Here is a 23263-nt window from a genome sequence, read left to right as displayed (position 1 = left end):
CCCCAAACTCCGCCCTCTCCGGGTGCTGCAGCTCCGCCCCGGGGAGATTTATTAGTCACGCGGCTGGAGGCCCGGCCTCGGATTAGACCCACTCGGGACTTCCGGTTTTTGGGCGTTTGTCCGGAACCCGACCTTTGACCCCTCGACCTCCCCTTATGACCTGGGAAGCCTAGGTCTCAGCAGTTTAACATCTGCACCACCTTGACCTTTCCAGCAGTTTAATCCATTCATTCCTAAATTGAAAGGTTTATCGAGTCCACTCTTACAGTATTCAAAACCCGCGGGCACAGTTCTTACCAACTGAGTCAGCCTCGCTGAGCCACAGCAATCCTAGCCCAACATACCCCAACCGTTTTACAGACGGGGAAAGAGAGGACCAGCAGGAACAGGTAACTAACTTGCTGCCCAGTGTCACCCAGCAATTTAATTGCAGGTCCTGGATCAGTCTTTTGACTGTTAGTCCACTAGAGGGCTACCTTAACCCCACGGAAACAACCGGGCACCTTTCTCCACCCAGGGGAGCTCGGTCGTAAGGTCCCAGAGAAACACAGATGTCCTGGGTATTCTTTGCTTTGAACACAGGTAAGGTGTCCAGTTACAGCTCTTCCCTGGGGACCCCTCCTGGACATATGAGGAGAGGTCACTCATCCATTCTCTCTCTTCGGTCCCCAAGAAGAGTTTGGAATCCCCACCATTGCCCAAGTACCCTCCCATTGCACCAGGAAAGTAGGAGAGCAAAATAAAGTGATATATGTGAAAGCACTGGGAAAAGTAGGAAGCAACACTTCTCACTCACTGTGTGCCCTTTGGTATATTATTTCAGCTCTCTGTCCCTCTGTTTACCCAGCTGTCAAATGATGGAGTCAGCTGTGATCTCCAGGTTTCCTTCCAGCTTCCATAAATACATAGAGGTTTTTACTTTCTCTAAAATGCATTAATTCAACATTTATTGAGCTGTATACCTGACACTGTCTGGTCCCCCAAGGATACAGTGGCGAATAAGACAGATCCCTACATTTTTTAGGACAGAAACTAACAAGAAATCACTTTTTAAATATTAAATAGCTATTAATGTTATGGGTAAAATGAAAACAGGGAATTTTACAGAGTGTGAGTGGGGAGATCATTGCTTCTATGGATTGGTGAAGTCAGAGAAATCCTCTTTGAGTTGGTGGCTTTAAGTTATACCCTAAAATAAGTGAGTCCCAAGGGAGAAGGTACTTGTAGGTAGAGGGAATAGTGAGTGCAAATGCCCCAGAAGTGGGAATAAGCTTTGTTGTCTGGGGAAAGAAAAAGAAACCCAATGTGATCGGAACTGAGTGTATGATGAGAATGGAGGGGATCAGGCTGGGAAGGAAGGCAGGGGCTAGATCACATAGGCCCTTGAAGGCTGTGCTGGCCTCTCAGCTCCAAATTCACTCTTCTCCACCCTGCTCTGCAATATTTGGGCTGCAAATTGTAGTGCACCTTTGTCAGCTAGTGTTAGGTTCTGTCAATAGGTGAGGATACAGGGAGACTGGAAGGCAGGGGGAGGGACTCACTCCTGCCCGTTTGCTTGCTATTCCTGTCAGGGTAAGTAATGACATTTTGCTTCTGACAGGCCATTTGGTTCATTCTCCAGGCTCTTTCCAGAAATAGCCTCAGCGTGCTACCTCAGAAGTACCAGCAGCAGCCCCTCTTCAGAGTTCTGAGCCCCAGCTTTGCAGGGCCCCTCCCGTAAGCTCTTGAAGGGCCAGTGCCAACGTCATGGTGCCCCTTTCTCAGAGGCATAAGAACCAGCCCTCCAGGAATCCTCTTCTGATTCTTCTTCTCTGCTAACCCCAACGGGTCTCTTTGTTCTCCAGCCCTAGAAATGGGAGCTGCTTCCTGCAGTTATTATTAAATGACTTCAGTGTTCCCTTTCTGCTTGTTTGGTCCTCCACCACCTGTTTAATGAATTTCCTATTTTAAATTCTGTTTTCCTGACCGGACTCTGATGGACACAAAAGCCATTAGTAAGGACTGAGACTTTTATCCCAAATCTGATAAGAAGCCACTACATGGTTTTAAGGCAAGGGTAGATGGATAGATTGGTCAATCTGAACAGCAATTTTGCAAACAGTTATGCAAACAGAAGGATTGCAAATAGCTACAGTTACAGTAATCTAGTAATCTGCATTGAGACTCAGGATCTTGGAAAAATGTGACATGCTTCAGGACTGCCTGCTTACCGATCTCCATCCTCCTAAGATGACGTGGGTGAAATCACACCAGTGCTGAGATGACTTTCCTTACTCTAGGGTTATCTTTGCATTAATATTTGCTCCAGGCTTTTGCTATTGTTTAATACTTTTTTATTAGCATCAGTTCTTTTTTTTTAATGGAAGGTTTTTTTTTAATTTATTATTTACTTATTTTATTTTTATTTTTGGCTGCGTCTGGTCTTAGTGTGGCACTCCGGATCTTCGTTGCGGCACGCGGGCTTCTCTCTAGTTGTGGCGCGTGGGCGCTGTAGTTTGTGGCACACGGGCTCTCTCACTGAGGCATGCAAGATCAGAAGTTGCGGCGCGCGGGCTTAGTTGCCCCGCGGCATGGGGGATCTTAGTTCCCTGACCAGGGATCGAACCCGTGCCCCCTGCATTGTAAGGTGGATTCTTTACCACTGGACCACCAGGGAAGTCCCAGCATCAGTTCTTAAAAGGTTCTACTGAATGGGACATGTATTCCACAGCTGGTGACCACTGTGATCTACTAATTCCTTCCATTCATCTGTGAGTATAAATAATATACATACCTTTTCCTATTATATGTACGTGTGTGTATATATATATAAATATGTATGTATGTATGGATAGATATACACAGATACATAAATAAACTTCCCCCATATGTATACATACACGTATGTTAATATGTGCAATATGCATATATACAATATATGTAATATACTTGGAATGCAAGCAAGTGAGGGTAAAACAATACTCTTTCTACCTCATAGGTTTATTGTTAGAATTAAATGAGAGAGGGGAATTCCCTGGCAGTCCAGTGGTTAGGACTTCGCCTTCCAGTGTGTGTGGGGATGCGGATTTGACTCCTGGTTGGGGAGCTAGGATCCCACATGCCTCGGAGCCAAAAAAACAAAACATAAAACAGAAGCAATATTGTAACAAATTCAATAAAGACTTTAAAAATGGTTTACATCAAAGAAAAAATCTTAAAAACAAAACAAAACAAAACCTTTAGGGACTTCCCTGGCCATCCAGTGGTTAAGTCCGCGCCTGCACTGCAGGGGAACATGGATTCAATCCCTGGTCAGGGAACTAAAGATCCTGCTTGGCACATTGCATGGCCAAGAATATATAAATAAAATAAAATAGAGAAGTTAAAAAAACACTTTAAAAATTAGTTTAAATATATACATGAACCTTTCAAAATTGCATTTTAATTAGTATCTGTATTGGTCAAGATTGTTTTTTCCTTTTAATTTTTAAAAAATTATTTATTTCATTTATTTATTTATTTTTATTTTTAAAAAAATAAATAAATTTATTTATTTATTTATTTGGCTTTGTTGGGTCCTCGTTGCTGCGCGCGGGCTTTCTCTAGTTGCAGCAAGCGAGGGCTACTCTTCGTTGCAGTGTGCGGGCTTCTCCTTGCGGTGGCTTCTCTTGTTGCAGATCATGGGCTCCAGGCACGCAGGCTCAGTAGTTGTGGCGTATGGGCTTAGTTGCTCCACGGCATGTGGGATCTTCCCAGATCAGGGCTCTAACCCGTGTCCCCTGCAATGACAGGCAGATTCTGAACCACTGCGCCACCAGGGACGCCTGGTCAAGATTGTTTTGGATTGCAAATGAGAGAAACAAAGCTCAACCTAGTTTAAGAAAATAAGGGAGGAGTTCCCTGGCAGTCCAGTTGTTAAGACTCCACACTTCCACTGCAGGGGACACGGGTTCGATCCCTGGTCGGGGAACTGAGATCCCACATGCTGTGCAGTGCAGCCAAAAAAAAAAAAAGGGAGTTTATTGTCTCTCATAACAGAAAAGCTCAGGGTTTGAGTAGCTTCAGGCATGACAGGATGATCCAGGGACTCAAAGGATGTCATTAGAAGGTCATCAGGGTTTAGTCTCTCCCTCTCTCTCCCCATCCTGCTCTTTGCCCCACTGATTTCTAGGTTGGCTTCACAGACTGGTCTCCAGCTCCACATCATGGCCTCTGCCCCCACTTCCCAATGTTAGTTTGGCAAGGGAGTGTCTTTTTCCTATTATTTTCAGTACAAAGTTCTAGAATTGAAACTCACTGGCTGGCACTAAACCAATCAAAGTGGCCTTGACAGTGGATCCAGTATTCCAATTGGCCAGACCCATATTACATGCTCTACCCTGGAGTGATGTATGTGGGAGAATGTTAGCCCTTTCCATACCACATGGACTTTGAGAGGGCATGATAAATTTAAGGTGCTGTTATCTGAAGAAAGAGAGGTGGATTCTAGGGACTTCCCTGGCAGTCCAGTGGTTAAGCCTGGGGCAAGAAATACACAAGATGGGACTTCTCTGGTGGTCCAGTGGTTAAGCCTGGGGCAAGAAATACACAAGATGGGACTTCCCTGGCGGTCCAGTGGTTAAGAATCTGCCTTCCAATGCAGGGGGTGCGGGTTTGATCCCTGGTTGGGGATCCCACTTGTTGTGTGGTGCAGCCAAAAAAATAAAAAAAAGAGAGATGGATTCTGAGCAGTCAAAACAACTGCTGTTACAGAGCACAGAGGATTTTTAGGGCAGTGAAAATACTCTGAATGATACTGTAATGACGGACACATGTAATTATACGTGTCCAAACTCATACAGTGTACACCACCAAGAAGAAGTAAACCATGGACTCTGGGTGATAATGATGTGTCCATGTAGGTTCATCAATTGTAACAAATGTGTCATCTGGCAGGGGCCGTAGATAGTGGGGGAGGCTATGCAAATGTGGGGTCAGGGGGTAGATGGGAAATCTCTGTTCCTTCTCCTCAGTTTGGCTGGGAATCTAAAACTTCTCTAAAAATTAAAGTCTTCAACAACAACAACAACAATACCGCTACCTGCGATTATGTCTACCACCTTCTAAAATCCAGTACACGCTTCAGCCCACATTCTGGTGCTCTCTGCTGCATTAGATATTGCTTGATCACTCATTCCTTAAAACTCTACTGCCTTGGTTCTGCTTTGACCTCTCTGATTGATCTTTCTAAGTCTCATTGCATATTCACTTTTTAGATATAGGACCTCAGGGTTCTGCCCTTGGGCCCCTGCTCTTCTCTCTGCATTCTCTGAGTACAGTTTTATCCTCTCTCATGTTTTAATCCCCATCTGGATCCTCAAGCTGTAGACTCAACTGCTTGCTAGACATCTCCACTTGGATTCCCACAGGCCTCTCAAAATTCCTTATGATAGACTTAGGTAGCCTCCAGTGAACAGCATCTCCCACTATTCATACCCTTGTGTGACTTTCCTTGAGTCCTATTTGGCCTTGTTAACCAACAGAATATGGTGGAAACATCACTGTGTCATTTGAAAGCCTAAAATTTAAGAAAGGCTAGAAGCTTCTGCTTTCATGTTCTTGGGAGTCCTGAGCCACACTACAAGAACCACGGAGAGGCTGCTGGAGAGACCACTTTGAGAGAGAGAAATACAGCTGTCCCAGCATCCCAGCTGAGCCCAGCCCACAGCCAATCCACCAGCTGAATACAGTCACACAAGTGACTGTTAGCAAAACTGGAAGAACTGTCCAGCTGAGCCCAGCCCAACTTGCAGAATCATGAGAATAACATTGCAGTTGTTGTGTTAAGTCGTTACATTTGGGGGTCATTTTTTACCTAACAATAGGTAAGCAAAGCATTCCTCCTATCTAAAGCCGAACTCATTATCTTCCTCTTTAGACCTGTTTGTCTTCCTGAGGTCAGCGTTTCAGCTAATGGCACTTGGCCTTCTTCTATTGCTCAACAATTTTGCTCCAGTTCAGATTCTGTTCTTCTCTCCTCTCGACCTGTCTGGTCTTTGTACCTGCAGCCCAGTTCTTAGATCCAACTGCTGCACTGCTTCCAAAGTGATTCTTCTAGAATGCATATCGAACCATGGCAGTTCTCTGCATAACAGGCTTCTGAGTTCTTTGTAGCTTACAGAATAAAGTCCAAACTCAGTTATAAAAGGCTCTTTGAGAATGAGCTTTATCTACTTTTTGCAATCCTACTAGTAACTCCTTTTTACTTGCTATATCAATCAAGGTGCAGACAGAAGGCAGACACTACACCAGTTATTTAATGAGGAAAATTTAAGATAAGAAATTGTTGGGCATTCCCTGGCATTCCAGTGGTTAAGTACTCCCTGCTTTCACTGCCGAGGGCCTGGGTTCAATCCTGGTCGGGGAACTAGGATCCCACAAGCCACGCAGTGTGGCAAAAAAAAAAAAAAAAAAAATTGTTAACTAGGTATAAACTGGTGAACTAGGTAACTGAAAGGGTAAAGAGAGAACTTGAAGGCATCACAGACGTTGCAACTGTGGAAAGCAATTCTCACCACTCAGGCTAAGGGGACAAAGGGAAGGGGTTGGTGTAATTTAAACTTATAAATGGGGATTTCCCTGGTGGTCCAGTGGTTAAGACTCCACACTCCCAATGCAGGTGGCCGGGTTTGATCCCTGGTCAGGGAACTAGATCCTGCATGCCGCAACTAAGACCCAAGGCAGCTAAGTAAATATTTAGAAAAAAAAAACTTAGAAATGTAGAAGAGGGGCCCCATGTTGCTGAAACTCCAAGGAGGGGGTTCTGCTCAACTGATGTTAGTGTCTCTGAGCTTGAAGGGTGACCCCGCGGATGCTCTCACTGGTCCTCGTGTCTGAGAGGAGAGTTTGGTGTGAAGAGGCCAGCTCTGTAAGTGTGGGAAAAACTGCAAACTGATATAGCTGCTGTGGTATCACTTTGGAGGGAAATGCACGTGCCAGGGTGAAGAGGTGTTGCTGGGATGACATTCACAGGAAACTTTTTCCTGCTCCAGCCTAGTGGCTCTGAAACAGCTGGCAAAGCAGAAACGTAGTTCTGCAGTGCATCACAAAGCAGAGCATAGATGCTTGGGTTTGGAGCTGAGAAACATTATCTTAACAACTGGTGCACTTGCTTTGTGTGTGTTTTTTTTTTTTTCGTTTTCTGGCCCCATCGTGCAGGATCTCAGTTCCCCGACCAGGGATCCAACCCGTGCCTCCTACAGTGGAACTGCGGAGTCTTAACCACTGGGCCACCCAGGGAAGTCCCTGGTGCACTTGCTTCGTTACTGTCCCTTCTCTTTGCTTCCCTCCTGTTTCAGAACATTTGCATGTGCTGTTTCCTCTTTCTCAAGTGCAGTTCTCCCTTCACTTTGCCTAGTTAACACCTACTTTTCAAATCTCATCTGGGTTATCGCTCTCTCAAGGAAGACTTTTTTGACTTCCCTGATGAGGTCAAATTACTCTGTAATAGGCTCTGTTAGCTTTTATGTAGCATTGTCACAGCTACAAGTTTACATTTTGTGTAATTTTGGGATTAATGCCCACTAGACTGTAAGGGCATTTATCTCAAGGGCAGGCACCATCCCTCACATCCCCCTTGTTTTTCTTAAACTTGTGTCCCTAACACAATACCTCTAACATGGTATCTGGCTCAAATATTAGTTGAATGAAATGAGAAGTATAGTGTAAATATAAATAGCCCCCCCCCGAATGGGGGGGGAGTCAATACCATGCCCGAATATGGATTTTTCTGAATTATCTGCTTCCAGTAGTATCTCTGTTCTGGACGCAGCTAGTAAGTCTTCCTCCTGCCTCTGACCCTCAGTCTCTCAGTTCCCATCCCCTGATACAACTGCTACTTGTGTTGTCATTCTGAAATGCTCCACGCGAACATGCAAGCAAAATATATATTCTCATAGACAGAAGTGCTTCATTCTATTTTTTTTAAAATTTTACTTACTTATTTTGGCTGTGTTGGGTCTTCGTTGCTGCGTGCAGCCTTTCTCTAGTTGTGGCGACCGGGAGCTAGCTACTCTTTGTTGCGGTGTGCGGGCTTCTCCTTGTGGTGGCTTCTCTTGTTGTGGAGCACGGGCTATAGGCACACGGACTTCAGTAGCTGTGGCACACGGGCTTAGTTGCTCCATGGCATGTAGGATCTTCCTGGACCAGGGATCAAACCCATGTCCCCTGCATTGGCAGGAGGATTCTTACCCACTGTGCCACTGGGGAAGTCCCAGAGGTGCTTCATTCTTTTGAACAACTGTTTCACTGCAGGAAAGTACCATAGTTTAGTTAATTAGTCTTTTCTTCAAAGACATTAAAGTTGTTTCCCATCTTTTCCTTCTACAAATGCTGCTGCAATGAATGACCTTGTGCATAACATTTGTGTGCATATGTGCAGTTATATTATAAATATCCCCTGAAACACCATCTTTTACTTTGGTTCAAGGTAAAGAGATTATGCAGAGATGGTGGCAAGGATCTGGCTTAGATGCTCAGAAAGTACCTCAAAAGGTGGGAGTTCCTAGGTTAGACCTCTGTCTTCAGAATCTAGGACTCATCTAGTTCCGGTGTACAACTAGAGTTTGGGGGCCACTTGGAAACTGAATTGCTCCAACCAAGCTCCAAAGACACTGATGCATTAACTATCAATACAATGTCTTAGTTTTTTTGCTGTATTCTTTCTCTTTTTATAATGTGACAATTGCTTGTTTGCTGTCATCTACACTAGACCATAAACTAGGCTAGGGGAAAGTAGTGAACAAGACAGATGAAAGCCTTGGTCTCCCATGGTTCTTTTTTTTTTGGCCATGCCAAGCAGCATGCGGGGTCTTAGTTCCCCAACCAGGAATTGAACCTGTGCCCCTGCAGTGGAAGCGCAGAGTCTTAACCGCTGGATCGCCAGGGAAGTCCCCAAGGCCTTGTTCTTATGGAACTATTTTTATTTTTTTTACCTTTATAGGTTTGTGTGTGTACGGATTAAACGAAATAATGGAGGTACAGTGATTAGCAAATCTGCAATTTAAGATGTCTGTTTACATGTATACATATATAATACATATTCATGTATATAAACACAATGTTGGAAGAGTCATAATTATTCTTGCCATGACTACATTTTTTTCCCTCTCCCCCAGCCCCACACTGTCTCTTGAAGAGCTCACACCTTAACCTCCAAGTTAACCAAACCATAGGTTTGCTTTGAGCTCAAGACGAGTGCGAAGCGCGGCCGGTAGGGGGCAAGAATCACCCAGGCGTGCCCATTACCTAAGCAAGGGATTCAAAGAGCATTCTCAGAATGACTTTACAAAAGGGTTACCAAGAAGTTAATTTGTTTATTCTTTGTCAGGTCACTTAGTAGTAGTAGCAATAATAATGATCATAATGGAGAATATGAAAATAAGGAAGTGAGAGGTAGTAGCGACAGATCTGCAGCAATCATTAATTGAGAGCAATAGTTTGTTCAGGTTACCGGGTGTGTGTGAAGAAAAAAGAAGTGGGGCTGACTGCGCTCTCACTCCTTAGGATCTGAATATGGCAGTGGACCAGCCGAGGGGCTCCGAGTTACTTGCGGTTTCACATTGAATAAAGTGCTTTGAGCAAGCCTAACAAGCAATGAGTATGCGAATATTTTTTTCTAGATTTAACTAAGGTAACGAGCTTTCAAAGTGACAGAGACGCCACTAGGTAACTTCCTGGCCCAAAGCCACACACCGAAAAGGTTTTGAAAACAGCTTCGGGCCCCTCCTAGCCTGACTTTGAAAGCAGGTGTGGGACGCATGCGCCCGACCCACCGGTTGACCTCTTGGTGGCAACCCAGATCACGGACCTTCTTCCCGACAGCCCGCGAGGGAGAAAGGGAGGAGGAACGGAACTCTCGCGAGGTCTTTCGAGCGCCGGCGGAAGCAGTAGACACGTGACTCTCCTAGGCGGCCTTCGTCTTCCCCCCTCCCCCTTCCTCGGAAACCCGGCCCCCTCACCCCTCGCCCACCCCGGAGCCGCGGTAATGGACGGTTTGGGTTCCGGAATTCCCTTGGATCCAACCACTGATACCGGGTCGGCAGGAGCGACGGAGTCCGTGCTTGGCGGCGAAGGCAGGGGGCGGTCAAGATGGGGGGGAATCATCTTCCTCCACCTAGGAGGGAGGCGGGGCGGAGAGGGGCGCTGGGGAGTGGGGTGGGGGAGGGAGGAAATCACGTGGGGCGTGCGGCGCGCGCTGCGTGCGCGCGGCGCCTCATCCGTCGCCCCACCCCCTCCCGGCGGGGCGGGGCTGGGGGGCTGGGGGGGAGGGGCGTCAAGATGGCGGCGGGGAGGTAGGCAGAGCCGGACGCCGCTGCTGCCGCCGCCACCGCCGCCGCCTCCGCTTCAGTCGCCTCTGGTTCTTCAAGCTCTCGCCACCCGGAGAAGCTGTTCCGGCGTCGGATCCCGCGGGGAAAGTAAGTCCTCTCCTTAGCCCTTTCCTACCTCTACACTCCTCCCGGACAGCCTCCCACTCCCACCCTCCTCGGGGGGCCGTGCGGGGCCGGGCTGGGGGGGCCGCCACCTCACCCCGGCTTGGGGCCTCTCTCGCCCCTCGCAGCCCCCTCAGCTGCGCGCCCTGGGGGCCCTCGGGGGCACGATCCCGGCGGCGGCCCCGCCGCGCTCGCTTCCTCCGCCCGTCAGCGCCGGGCCCTGCGGTCGCCGCGCGTGGGGCTCTCGGGCCCCGGGGGCCCCGCTGTCCCGGGCCGGAGGCACCCCGTTTGGCCGAGGAGGCAGCGTCTGCGGACGCCGGCTCCGATTCCGACTGGGCCGTCCCCCCCTTGCTTCCGCGGCTCGACCCGGGGGCTGCGAGGTCCCGGCCCCTCAGGAAAGTGAGCTCCGTAATCCTTCAGAAGTCCTCCTCCCGGACGATTGTTCCGGTTCAGGGCGAGTGCGGGAGGCGACAGGGTCGCCCCAGATCTGGACCCCCGCCCCTGCAGTTTGCTGATTACCTCGGTGTCGGGGTGATGGGGACGGTACGTGGGGCACGTGGGGCCACCTTCACGCCTCACCCGGTGATTAGGTTAATTTTGCCTCGAGCTCGCTCGCTCGCCTCCTGGATCCTAAGTAAGCATCTATGTGGAGGGGAAAGGCGGTTGGAAATTGGCTTACTTTGAGAGTGTTTGGCGTAACGAGCATCTAAAGTTCCCCAAACCAGTGTATGCTGGTGGTTTCCCAGAAGTGGTTTGGGGTCGGTTTAACCGCTGAGGAGATTTGGAAGTGCCTGAACCCTTGTGATTGTTTCTTTCCTGACCCTGGCATCCAGCTCCTCCCCTTTCCACCCCGGCTTTGTGTTTCTGTTTGGTTAATGTTTGCGGACCACTAACTTGATCCTCGTACAGAGAAGCTCTTTTTATGTGCGTGCTCCGTTTACTGTGGGAGGCTTTTGTTTTGGGGAGTCGCTGGTTGAGAAACGTGGGAAAAGAACGGGCGAGAAAATGAGAGTCAAATAAAGCAACGTTTTTAGCCATTGAATTGCCTAGCCAGTTGTAACCACACCCGGAAGTTTGTACTAAACACGTGTTGATGAGAGAAGGTTAAAAACTGGGTCCCCTTTGACCTTTGAAAGTTGATTATTAGCAGTTTATGTTGAGTTAAATGTTTCATATTCTCTAGGCAGCCAGAATTAGAGACGGAATAGGGTTTCTAAAGTGTCGGCCAGGAGGGTCCAGAAAGCTGTCAAACCCTAGTTGCTCTAGCGCGGTTCCTCAGAATAGTTGCAGACAGTTAAACCAGATAACAGTGCGGAGGGATTCCATTTTTTCCCAGTTGTTTACCGCAATCAGAACTGCTTGTCATAAGCAGTGGGGAAAGCCTTCATCACTGCATAAAAGATAGTGTGTACAGAATTTCTAGGATAAAATGTAGAATTTGCTGCTGCTGCCTTGAGTGGGACATTAGTTTTGCAATCAAGGGAACATTTTATTTTCATGTTTAAAGAAGTTGCTTCCAAAGTTTATCTTACCGGAGAAGACATCTTTACTCTTTTCCTCTGGATTCTGCTTTTTATCTCCCAATCTAACTTTATTCCCAGTCTAATTTTGTTGCATACAATCCTCCAGAATTTAAAATAAATTTTATTTTAGTTGCTGGGTAAATGTTAAAAAGGGAGGCTTAGTGAGTGGCTTACAGATCGTAAATTCATCATCCATTCATCCATCCATTCATTCATCCATCCATTGAATGCTCTTATGTGTCAGTTTTACATGTTTCAAGGGTTTTGCTGAGATTACTATTTAAAAACGTGCAGTATGGAGATTCTTTTCATGCTTTTTTAAAGTCTTTTTTCGCCTCAAAGACTTTAGGTACAGATAACATTTTGGCATTTCTTAGTCTCTAAATTGAGCTTTGATTTGAGACTTGCCGCCTTGCTTGTGAAGGAAGACAGCACACAGGTCTGAGATCTGCTCTTAGCAAGATACCTGACTTTTCGTGAGGCTCTGTGGGTTCTTGTGCTTTGCCTGCCAAAAATTGGTGTAAAGATACTTTCCGAGAGGAATTGTTTTCCATTAAATAGACAATTAATAACCAGGATGATGTAATCCTTAAGTTTTTGCAGTTGTCTTTTTTTTTATGCTAATTGACGGATCCACTTTGATGTGGTTGAGCTTTACTAAGTAATAAGGACAACCTTGTGATACCACTGAAATTTTCTGTAGATGGAAAGAATAGGCTCTCGAAGAGCAGGAACTCTCTTCTATGAAAAAAAATATGGTATAAAACCTGTCAAATTAACTTGCTTATTTACCTCTTGGGAGACAGTATATAGCACAGAGCAGTGATTTTCAAACCTTTTTTACTGCATTCCACAGTAAGAAATGTGTTTTATGTTGTGACCTAGTACATAATGCACGCATAGAACTCAGTTTCGTGAAATAATGTTTATCCTCTCTGCGTGTGCTGCATTAATTCTGTCTGTATTTAAAATATTTGAATATTCTATATTTGAAATACTTAAAAATACTGGTCATGACATACTTAAATTATTTGACAACATTGTTGTGACCAGCAGTTTGAAGAATACTGGTATGGAGTTAACAGCACAGAATCTTGAGAGAGGGGGGCCGCAGGGCGTGGGGCACGTGGTATCCGCCCTCCTAGGTTTGTAATTCTGCTCCAAGCTTGCTTTGTTGTTACCTTGTTACAGTTCATCTCTCTAAGCCTGTTTCTCATCTCTGACAAGGGAATAACGGGTAGTTTTTACTCATGGATTATTTTGAGAGTTAAAGAATTCCAGCCATATAGTGAATGTTGAGAAGACTAGCCATCTGATTTTGATGTTGTGATCGAGAAAGTAGTCCCCCCCACCCAAATCTTTCTTGGGCTTCTTTTTCAAAGCAGTTTTGAAACTTGTATATAATCTGCACATTCCTTTTTGATTCCATTCTTCCTATAGGTTTTGCAATGAGAGTGAAGGGAGGGGCACTTTACTGAGCAATCGCTGCTTGGGGAAGTAGGTGTTAAAAAATACAGATTATATCCTTTTAGGTAAAGAAAATCCTTTTTAGCAAACTTCTTTATACCTACCTTCCCTTCCTCCTGATACCCTTAAGGAACCAGCACTCAGTAGACACTTAATGAATACTTGTTGATGGACTTAACCAGCTAAATTCTAAGTGGATCATTATCCTTCAAATTTTTAAGCCGAGTGCCAGTCATCGACATCCAGGCTACATAAAAACAAAGTTGGGTCAAAAATTAGACATGTTTAGCACTATTAAGTAATGAGAAAAATCCTTTTCAGGCAAAGATATTTCTTTTTTTTTAAAATAAATTTAAATTTATTTTATTTTTGGCTGCGTTGGCTCTTTGTTGCTGCACGCGGGCTTTCTCTAGTTGTGGCGAGTGGAGGTTACTCTTGGTTTTGGTGCACGGGGTTCTCATTGCGGTGGCTTCTCTTGTTGTGGAGCTCTAGGGTGTGCGGGCTTCAGTAGTTGTGGCACGCAGGTTCAGTAGTTGTGGTGCACAGGCTTACTTGCTCCACGGCATGTGGGGTCTTCCCGGACCAGGGCTCGAACGCGTGTCCCCTACATTGGCAGGGGGATTCTTAACCACTGCACCACCAGGGATGTCCGGCAAAGATATTTCTAAAATGATATTATATGTGCACATTTAAAGATGTCTACCAGTTTCCTCTAGATACGCTAATTGATTAGACATATTGGATGTATGACACGAGTAAAAAGGGTGCTAGTATTTTATAGAACTAATGTGGAAGTTAATTAGTGAATAAATTGCCAACAGGTAAAGTTTGTTTTCTAGATATAAAGTGTTGTATCAGCAATTTGAAGGAAAACATTTTTTGAACATTATAGTAATGTTTATCAACATGATGGTTAATAGTAGCTACTATTTATTCCACGTAGTGTAATATTTACTCAACACAGCAATCCTGTAAAGTAGGTTCTATTTTTATTCCCATTTGAAGGTGAGGAAACTGAGTCACAAGTCATTACTTAACTGTGTTACACTGCTTAGCAGATGATGTAGCCAGTATTTGAAACCAGGTTTTCCCCTTGACTTCATAGTCTCCTCAGCCTCTGTAGTGTACTGCTGCTGCTGCTGCAGATACATCTCTTGTATCTGCCCAGAGCTATAAAGATCTGCTTCGGTCTCAACAAGAGGAACCTTGTCCTTGTTGATAGGTTTCAGTGTTGGTATTCTCAGTGGGAACTGTATCCTTTCATTCTTCTGATTGGCTGTGGTTTCTCAGGATTCTCTTCCTGCCAAGGATGTCTCTTAGTTTCTCTCTACTACTGTGTCATTAGTCCTTATTTATCATAGACGCTTTCATGGGTGTACTATTTTGAATAGGTGATATTTTCAAATGTATTTATGATAAAAATGGAACCTTTTTGTTGTCCATTGTTTGAGATAGAATCACTCTGTGGTTAGTAGTTAGCAGTTCTTTTGCACCTAACAGTGCTTGTGTTTACATTATACTTAGTGGGTTCAAAGTGAAAATGCTTTTTCCCTCTCCGGAATAAATCTTACTTGTTTGTAAAATGTGGGGAAGGTTGCATAATATAACCTTTTAGGGGCTCTGTCAGCTTGAGCACTGAAATTCTGTGAGTCTGTAATATTGATAGTTTCAGAATAGGAATATGATTAAATATTAAGGGTTTTGCTTAATGGAGTTAGAGAGAATGGCATAGATGTGTCCTCTCTATCCCCTCCCCACTTCTCATGCAAAAAAAAGTGCAAGTAGGGAATTTGTGCCCAATTGGCTTGAGAGAAAGGATCCCTAGATTTTATTTGTGTATAATATGTATATAAAATTAAAATCTCTTTCATTAATAGCTCGTAAAAGACAATGTCTCTTACAGGCATCGTCAGTACTAGGTCACTGCTCAGATCAGAGGGTCTCAAATTGTGATTCCTATGCATTTTGAGTAGGTCACTGATAATGTTACTTATAACTGTGGCCATCATTTCTTATATGGACTCCAACAAGTTTATTCCCCAAATAACTCTCTTGCATGATATTTTTGTACTTATAATGCTAATTGTTCAGAAAATATATTTCAGAAAGCTCTCGTGAATTCAGTAACACATGGATTAATGGATCCCTCGGCCTCCAAGCTTTCTGTGGTCTGTAGTTTAGGAATCATTGGTTTAAAAGAATGTGCTTTTGTTTCAAATGTAAATAATTATTTCCAATATTTACTTTAAAAAAGATGACATTTTGATAGTTTCAGGAATTATTAGTCTAGGTCAAAATTAGCCATAGCAAGTGGGCTAAGACCCTGTATTCCCATAGGTCATTGGTCCTAATGAAGTATTTTATAGATTGAAAATGTTTTTAAAGCGTTGGTTTGCTCTCTTGGTACATATTTGTACTATGTACTAGGATAGTAGCTTGTAAAGTGTGGTCAACTATGTACTAGAAAAATGGATCAACTTTTTTAAAAAATAAATTTATTTATTTTATTTATTTATTTTTGGCTGTGTTGGGTCTTTGTTGCTGTGTGCAGGCTTTCTCTAGTTGTGGTGAGTGGGGGCTACTTTTCGTTGTGGTGCGTGGGCTTCTCATTGCTGTGGCTTCTCTTGTTGCAGAGCATGGGTTCTAGGCACATGGGCTTCAGTAGTTGTGGCATGTGGGCTCAGTAGTTGTGGCTCACGGGCTCTAGAGCGCAGGCTCAGTAGTTGTGGTGCATGGGCTTAGCTGCTCCGCGGTATGTGGGATATTCCTGGACCAGGGCTCGAACCCATGTCCCCTGCATTGGCAGGCGAATTCTTAACCCCTGCGCCACCAGGGAAGCCCCAGAATGGATCAATTTTATATTAAACCCATATTGTGACATTTCTCCTTGTCTCCTCTGTCATCTGGTTCTTTCATACTATTTCCATCTTGTTGTTTAATACTAATTCTCCCCTTTCCAGTTTTAATCTCAGACAGGCGTTTATTCCAAAGTTAAGTATTGAAACTTCACAGGTTACCAATATTGACTTCTTGATCTACTCATTGGAAAGAGAATGCGTGGGCTTTGGGAATTTGAACAGTCTAGATCTGGGTGTGACCTTGGGCAGGTAATTTAAGCTTTTTGAGCCTCAGTTTCATTTCTAGAATTATAATATTTATCTTGCTCAGGGTTGTCATGGGCTAGTGATGGACATGAAGAGCCTGACACTGTGCCAGGCTTGTACAAGATACTTAGTCACTGTCAGTTCCCTTCCCTTCCCATCTGCTCAAAATGCTTTCTTCCTTAGACTTCTTTTCTTTTCTCTGAAAAATTTTGGGGAAATCTCCTTTGGGCTATCCTTCCTCTCATCCTTTAAACAGTGGGTCTGCCCTTCGTTTCATTTCTGGATGTCTGTGGTTTCCACCTTAAACTCACTCGTATTTCCTTTAGAACATCTTTGTAAATGATGTACAAGCGACGTAGACCTACCTAGTAGAGAATTTCTCTATGAAATGTCCTGCTTTCATCTAAAACAGTGGTTCTTGCATGTTGGGAAGTCGTGGTCATGGTATTCTTGGCTAACAACTTTTTTTTTGTAGGACATAATGAAACATTTAATTGCGTTGCACAGTCTGAGAATAAACGGATTAGCTGAAAATTAGTATATATGTAATGTGAAATTAGTTCTTTGAGAAAAACAAGTAGTCAGATTTCTCATAATTATGTTTGTGTATATAAATTGGTTATTTCAGATAAATTAATGAGAAAAGTTAAAATTAAGAAAGCTCTGTTAAACTTTTTTTTCCCTACAAAATGGATAAAAATCTATCTTAGTGGTAGAATACTTTGATTTGGCTCCTGTGAGTACAGTTGGAAAACCCCAACTGAAGGTGTATTTGCCTGCTCGAATTAGGCATTTTTCCCCCTAAACTCCATATATCTCATCTTTTAGGTCTCCTGGGCTCAACCTTTTTCATTTTCTCTTGGTGGCTTAACTCTAATTATCCATCAACTCATGCTTTTTTGTGTGTGTTTCATGTTCTCCCTTCCATTTTGAGCTTTTATTTTAACTTAGTCTTATGGATTCTCCTTCTTAAATATTTTGGAATCCATTCCCCTTTCTTTCTGTTTACATCTTACTGTTATAGCACATCATCTTTTTCCTGATCTGCTGTAGCAGTTTCCTAAGATGTCTCCCTGCCTTGGTCTTACTCTACCCAGTCTCAGTTTGCTTCCACACTGCTGTGGAGTAATTTTTCTAAGTCACAAATCTGACTATGTCTTGCAGTCCTCTATCTGAAAACGCTTTAGTGACCCCTGATCCTCACAGGATTAAATGAGCTCTCTAGCATGGTATTCAGAGCTGTGGGCAAACTTCTTCGTCTCTTGCCATCACCTTTGTGAACCTCGTATTTTTTTTTTTTTTGAACCTCGTATTTCTGTTCTGAGCTTCCGTACCCATGTTGAACTACTCCAGCCATCTTTCTTAGAGTGCCAGCATCATTCGTGCCCCCATAAGTTTGAATGCACTATCCAGAAGATCCTTGTCTACCTGGCAATTTCTTACCTGAGAATTGGCTCCATTGTCATCTTTGTAATCTCTCTCCCCAGGTGAATTCAGCATTTCCTTCTCTGTTCCCACGGCATTTTGTAACGTATACTCTTTCTGTGATTTACATACTTTTCTTTCCTTTCCATCTTAATGTGAATTTCTTGGGATCAGAGACTATTTCTCTTTCATCCTTTTTTTGCCTGCTGTGTAGCAGGTTCTTCATAAATATTGAATGAATGGATCTGGTAGAAAATGTTGGTTTATATTTAGAAGAGAGTTAATTGTCATTTTAAGTTTTTTATGTTAATATTTAATATTTTGTTCTAAAGATGGTGGAGCCAGGGCAAGATTTACTGCTTGCTGCTTTGAGCGAGAGTGGAATTAGTCCGAATGACCTCTTTGATATTGATGGTGGAGATGCGGGGCTTGCAACTCCAACACCTACCCCTCCCATACAGCAGGTAAGAGTTTTCCAAAGCCTCTGTAAAAAGTGAGTTTTTTAAAATTTTATTTTCTATTATAGAAATAGGTATTGTTAAGCCTTCATTTTAAATATGCATGTGAATATTACTTTTATGTTGAGTATTAGTCTTTATTCACAAAGTGGAAAATACTTGGCAGTGAAAATCAAGACATTATTTTCTGCTTTGATATATAACGTAAGAGATGAATTGCTTAGAGTTATTGCGGGAGGATCACTAATCTCGATATTTGTCTTTGTACTTTATAGGAATATTTTTCTGAGGTTTCACTATACACATTCTCTGAAAGCAAAAATAAGATTCTGGTGTTAGCGTAGTTTAGTGAAGATGTTATGCTTGCAAAGATTGTTATTTTATACCTGGTATCAGTGATTTTACATTCCATTTGAATGTAAAGCTTGAAAAATTTTTTTATTTTAATAAAATAAATACATCTCTTGTTCTTGAAACAGAATTCACTGCCGTCATTCTTTATTTCTTTCTCTGATGTTGTTTTCTCTCCAGTCAGTGCCACTTAGTGCATTAGAACTAGGTTTGGAGACTGAAGCAGCAGTTCCTGTTAAACAAGAACCAGAGACGCTACCTACTCCAGCACTATTAAATGTTAGGGTAAGAATTATTTAGATTTGGCATTACTATGAAAATAGTTCAGGGTTGTAGTAAGAAAATAACCTTTAATATGAAGTAGTTTTATTTCACTAGTTCTGCTTTTTGCTACTTTTTTCCCAGTATTCTATCTACTCTCACCTCCTACTTTATAAAACGTTTCTTTCACTCTTCTGGTAGTTATGTTGATCAAAAGATTAGGGGGAAAAAAACCCCCATTTTTTTAGGTTATTTATTGCAAGTGATAGAAAATTCATGAAGTAAAGATGAACTACATGTTAACCCACTACACTTTTCATTTTTACTTGTTTATTTCAGCTTTTGTCCATTGGTATATATAATTTTTATGTGATTGTTATTGTGCTTTAAATGTAGAGTTCCACTGACCTTGCTTTAAACATAGCAGTTTTCGTTGTTGCTGTTGTTACTGTAGGCTGGGCTGCACGGCTTGTGGGATCTCAGTTCCCCAACCAGGGATTGAACCCAGGCCATGGCAGTGAAAGCCCTGAATCCTAACCAGTAGGCCACAGGAAACTCCCTACGCATAGCAATTATTAATTTAAGGTCTAGTGGTATAAAATTATTAGACTGGTTAAAATTTGATAACTTTTGATAAATTATTGTTGAGAGTTACATTTAAAATTAATAGTAATCTAGAAGATTCTTGTTAGAGAAGTCATGGAGAAATAAATAATTTGAAGGGGGAAGGAAGTAGAAATAGACTTAAATTTATAAAAATACCTGTGTTGTACTTTAGTTGGTTGAAGTCACAGACATTTGTTATCCTCAAATCTTGACTTTTTTTTTCATTTTTGTCCAACTCCTAACTCCCACCCCACAACTATAAAAATAAAATGCTATGTAGCTTTGCCTTAGGCTCAAAGGAAGCATCCGCATTATCACTGATATTTGTAATTTACCTGGGTGGATCATTCATGGGGCATAGGAATTTAAAACTCTGCTTGGTGGTCTTATCTTATTAAGTTAAACGTTAGTATAGTCTGTATGATAGCAGACAAAGCATTGGACAGGAATCGTAGAATGTTAGAAATGGAAAATGGTCATCAGAGAGCCCGGGCCTCCAAAGGTAAAGTGATTTGTCTAAGGTTATCTTATTAGTTGGGGGCAGTGCTGGGATTAGAAATTATGTTCCTAGTCCTTGTGTTATGTAGGGTGACTATACATCACAGCTTGCTTAGGATACTCTCATTTTATGCTTGCTGCCCCCAACATTACTACTGTACCTTCTTTTTCTCAAATAGTGTATTTTAACTAGGTAGTTTATATCTAATGATATTTATTAGAACCAAAGTGCCAGTGGTTGGGTAAGATTCTTAATAAGTCAGTTTTAGAGTTTTAAATGGCCTATTGTGTTTGTGGATATGGGTTGCATTAGAGAATAAAGAATTTTTCACAGGTGTGATGTATATGGTTTTCTTTTCTAGCAGCAGCCTCCATCTACTACAACATTTGTGCTGAATCAAATAAATCAGCTTCCGACTTTGGGATCTACAATTGTAATGACTAAAACACCACCTGTAACCACGAATAGGCAAACCATCACTTTAACAAAGTTCATTCAGACTACTGCAAACACACGTCCTTCAGTCTCAGCACCAGCAGCACGAAATGCCATGACCTCTGCACCTTCAAAAGACCAGGTTCAACTGAAGGACCTACTAAAAAATAATAGTCTGAACGAACTCATGAAACTGAAGCCACCGGCTAATATTGCTCAGCCAGTTGCAACAGCAGCTAGTAAGTCTTTTTGTTTTCAATAGTGTCAACTGCTTGCCTTCGTTAAGATATGTCAGTGTGTTTTTAAGGGTTTGCTTAGGTCTTAAAAGAAGTAGTCATGACAGGAGATGATATCTGCATGACTCTGTGGACTTAACAGTATTTATGCAATTCAAGGGAAGCAAAAATTTAGAAGCCTTAGCCTTAAGCTTTAAAATGAAGTGTGGAATTATCAAGTGGCTACGTGAACACCATGAGATCTCAGTTTTATAAATTGTGAATAACTGGTTAACATTTTTCTCAGTCATTTAAATCAGTGCTTTTCAAGCTTTATAACTGTGAGTCACTTGGGGATCTTTGTATAAAAACAGAATCAGATTCAATAGATCTGGGATGGGGACCAAGATTCTGCATTTCTGACACGCTTTTTAGAGGTGCTGTTGCTGGTGGTCCTTGGACCATGCTTGAGGTGTAATGGGCTTTAAACTGATACTTCACTACTTTAACTCTTACAGTTTTATGATTTTGCTTGTCATTAGCTTCATTGTATGTCGGTAGTCGTGTTTTTTAGTAAGTTTTCTTTTAAAATATATAAACTTTCATTGTAATGAAAATGAATAGTAATTCACTATATTTTCTTTGAAGAGTGATCACTCAAAATACTTCTTTAATAATAGCTTTACTGATATAATTCACATACCATTGTACCTTTTAAAGGGGTACAATTCAGTGGATTTTAGTATATTCACAGAGTTGTGCAACCATTACCACTAGCTAATCCATAATGCTTTAAGTGTAGGTTTAGATCTAAAGAGAAAAAGCTCAACAGTGGTTTGATCACTCTTTTTTAGGAATTCATTTATGCATAAAGAATGTAAATTTTACAGTTAATTTTTCTTCTCTGGAGTGGCTTTTTTATTGCTCATATATTCAACAGATATTTATTTATTTATTAATTGCCACACTGTGAGGCATGTGGGATCTTAGTGCCTTGACCAGGGATCGAACCCATGCCCCCTGCAGTGGGAGCCCTGAATCTTAACCACTGGACCACCAGGGAAGTCCCTGTTCTAGGATTCTGAGACTATGGCTGGGAAGAAAACTGTTGAAATCTCTGCCCTCATAGAGCTTGCATCTGAGTGGAGAAAAACAGACAATAAACAAAATAAATAAAGTATATAGTATGTTAGGGGTAGGCACGTGGAGAAAAATGGAAAATGGAATATGGGGCAGGAATAGGTTGTATTTAAGTGGAATGCTTAGAGGAAGCTTTGTATTTAGTGTAGTAAGGTAATTTTAAGGGTAAAATAGAATTTTTTTTTAAACTTTGGCTATATCAAATTTTAGTAGTATAGTTTTAGAAACTGAAAAATGTGAACTCTTTTTTTTCTTTTTTGGCTGTGCCACTCGGCTTACAGGATCTTAGTTTCCTGACCAGGGGTTGAACCTGGGCCTCGTCAGTGAAAGCGCCGAGTCCTCACCACTGGACCGCCAGGGAATTCCCAAAATGTGAACTCTTAAGAGGGATATTCTTTCCTTCTTTTTTCCATTGAGCTAAATAGTATTTGACTCCCTGCCTGGTGATTTATACTAATACATAACATCTCACTGGGCTCTTGGAATGAGGTGCTGGGTATTGAATAGAGAGTTCCTCCTTCCAAACAGCTGCTTTATTTTTCCAATTGAGAGAGATAAGTTTTAACACCCGATATATTTTGTAGCAGAATTGATTGCTGGGAAGTTCTAATGTGCTTGTGTTTATAGAGTAGAGGGCCAGGGACTTCACTGGTGGTCCAGTGGTTAAGACTGCACTCCCAATGCAGGGGACCTGGGTTCAATCCCTGGTCATGGAACTAGATCCCGCGTGCCACAACTAAAGATCCCGCACCCAACAACGAAGATCCTGCATGCCGCAACTAAGACCTGGCTCAGCCAAATAAATAAATAAATATTTAAAAAATAATAATAAAGTAGAGGGCTGGGGCATTCTAAAGGAATGAGCAAGGAGTGTTTGTAGGTGATGCGGAACTAACTTTGTCTTCAGTGACAAATGCAATTAAAAATACCAGATAATCTAATCTTTGAGTCCATACCTTTGTGCCTTATGGCTGTAGTTTTACTCTTAAGGTTATTGTCCTGAACTGACTGGAGCCTGGCAGCTAGATGCCCATTGAGAAATCATTTTAACTGTCTCAGGGTTGATTTCCATTCTCTGCCATGGAGAGCAGGACCACGGCCCTGACCTAGCTGAGGTGCAGGACAGCATCTGGAATGGCTCCTGGGAGACTTAGGGGTGATCAGCAGTTAGTAGAAGCTGCTTTTCATTAAAGTCTTTGGACTTAATGAGGAGAAAGACTGCTGCTGTGTCATCGTGAGGAAAGAGTTTAGAGAGCAAAACAGAACAGCTTTGGCACTGACCGAGTAACATCTAGTACAGTAACATCTCCCACATCCAATGTAACACTTCT

The 23263-nt window shown here is 42.7% G+C and overlaps 1 protein-coding gene and 1 long non-coding RNA gene across 6 annotated transcripts in view; one reads left to right on the top strand and one right to left on the bottom strand.

Moving 5' to 3' along the window:
• Nucleotides 1-3520: 3520 nt before the first annotated feature.
• On the bottom strand, nucleotides 3521-10171 carry LOC114238764 (uncharacterized). 3 transcript variants are annotated; one of them, XR_003624054.2, is made up of 3 exons: nucleotides 10051-10171; nucleotides 7958-8265; nucleotides 3521-3758 (listed from the first exon to the last, which is right to left on the bottom strand). It is a non-coding gene; the product is annotated as an uncharacterized LOC114238764 (long non-coding RNA). The 3 variants fall into 3 exon arrangements; XR_009005080.1 differs by having other exon boundaries at nucleotides 9989-10166; XR_009005081.1 differs by lacking the exon at nucleotides 10051-10171 and adding an exon at nucleotides 9792-9935.
• Nucleotides 10172-10279: 108 nt separating this feature from the next.
• The window catches only part of SBNO1 (strawberry notch homolog 1), a 59004-nt gene continuing 46020 nt past the window's right edge, over nucleotides 10280-23263 (top strand). For 2 of the 3 annotated variants that reach the window (XM_057526391.1, XM_057526389.1), the window contains exons 1-4: nucleotides 10280-10433; nucleotides 18300-18431; nucleotides 18957-19061; nucleotides 20504-20816. In XM_057526391.1, the coding sequence (XP_057382374.1) occupies nucleotides 18300-18431; nucleotides 18957-19061; nucleotides 20504-20816 (550 nt within the window). In that variant the 5' untranslated portion in view covers nucleotides 10280-10433. The remainder of the gene's footprint in view (nucleotides 10434-18299; nucleotides 18432-18956; nucleotides 19062-20503; nucleotides 20817-23263) is intronic. The other variant, XM_057526390.1, reaches the window with a different exon arrangement.

The sequence above is a fragment of the Balaenoptera acutorostrata genome, chromosome 13 (assembly GCF_949987535.1).
Source record: "Balaenoptera acutorostrata chromosome 13, mBalAcu1.1, whole genome shotgun sequence".
Lineage (NCBI taxonomy): Eukaryota > Metazoa > Chordata > Mammalia > Artiodactyla > Balaenopteridae > Balaenoptera > Balaenoptera acutorostrata.
Note: the sequence above shows the minus strand (reverse complement) of the source record. Positions and strands in the feature narration are given on the sequence as shown.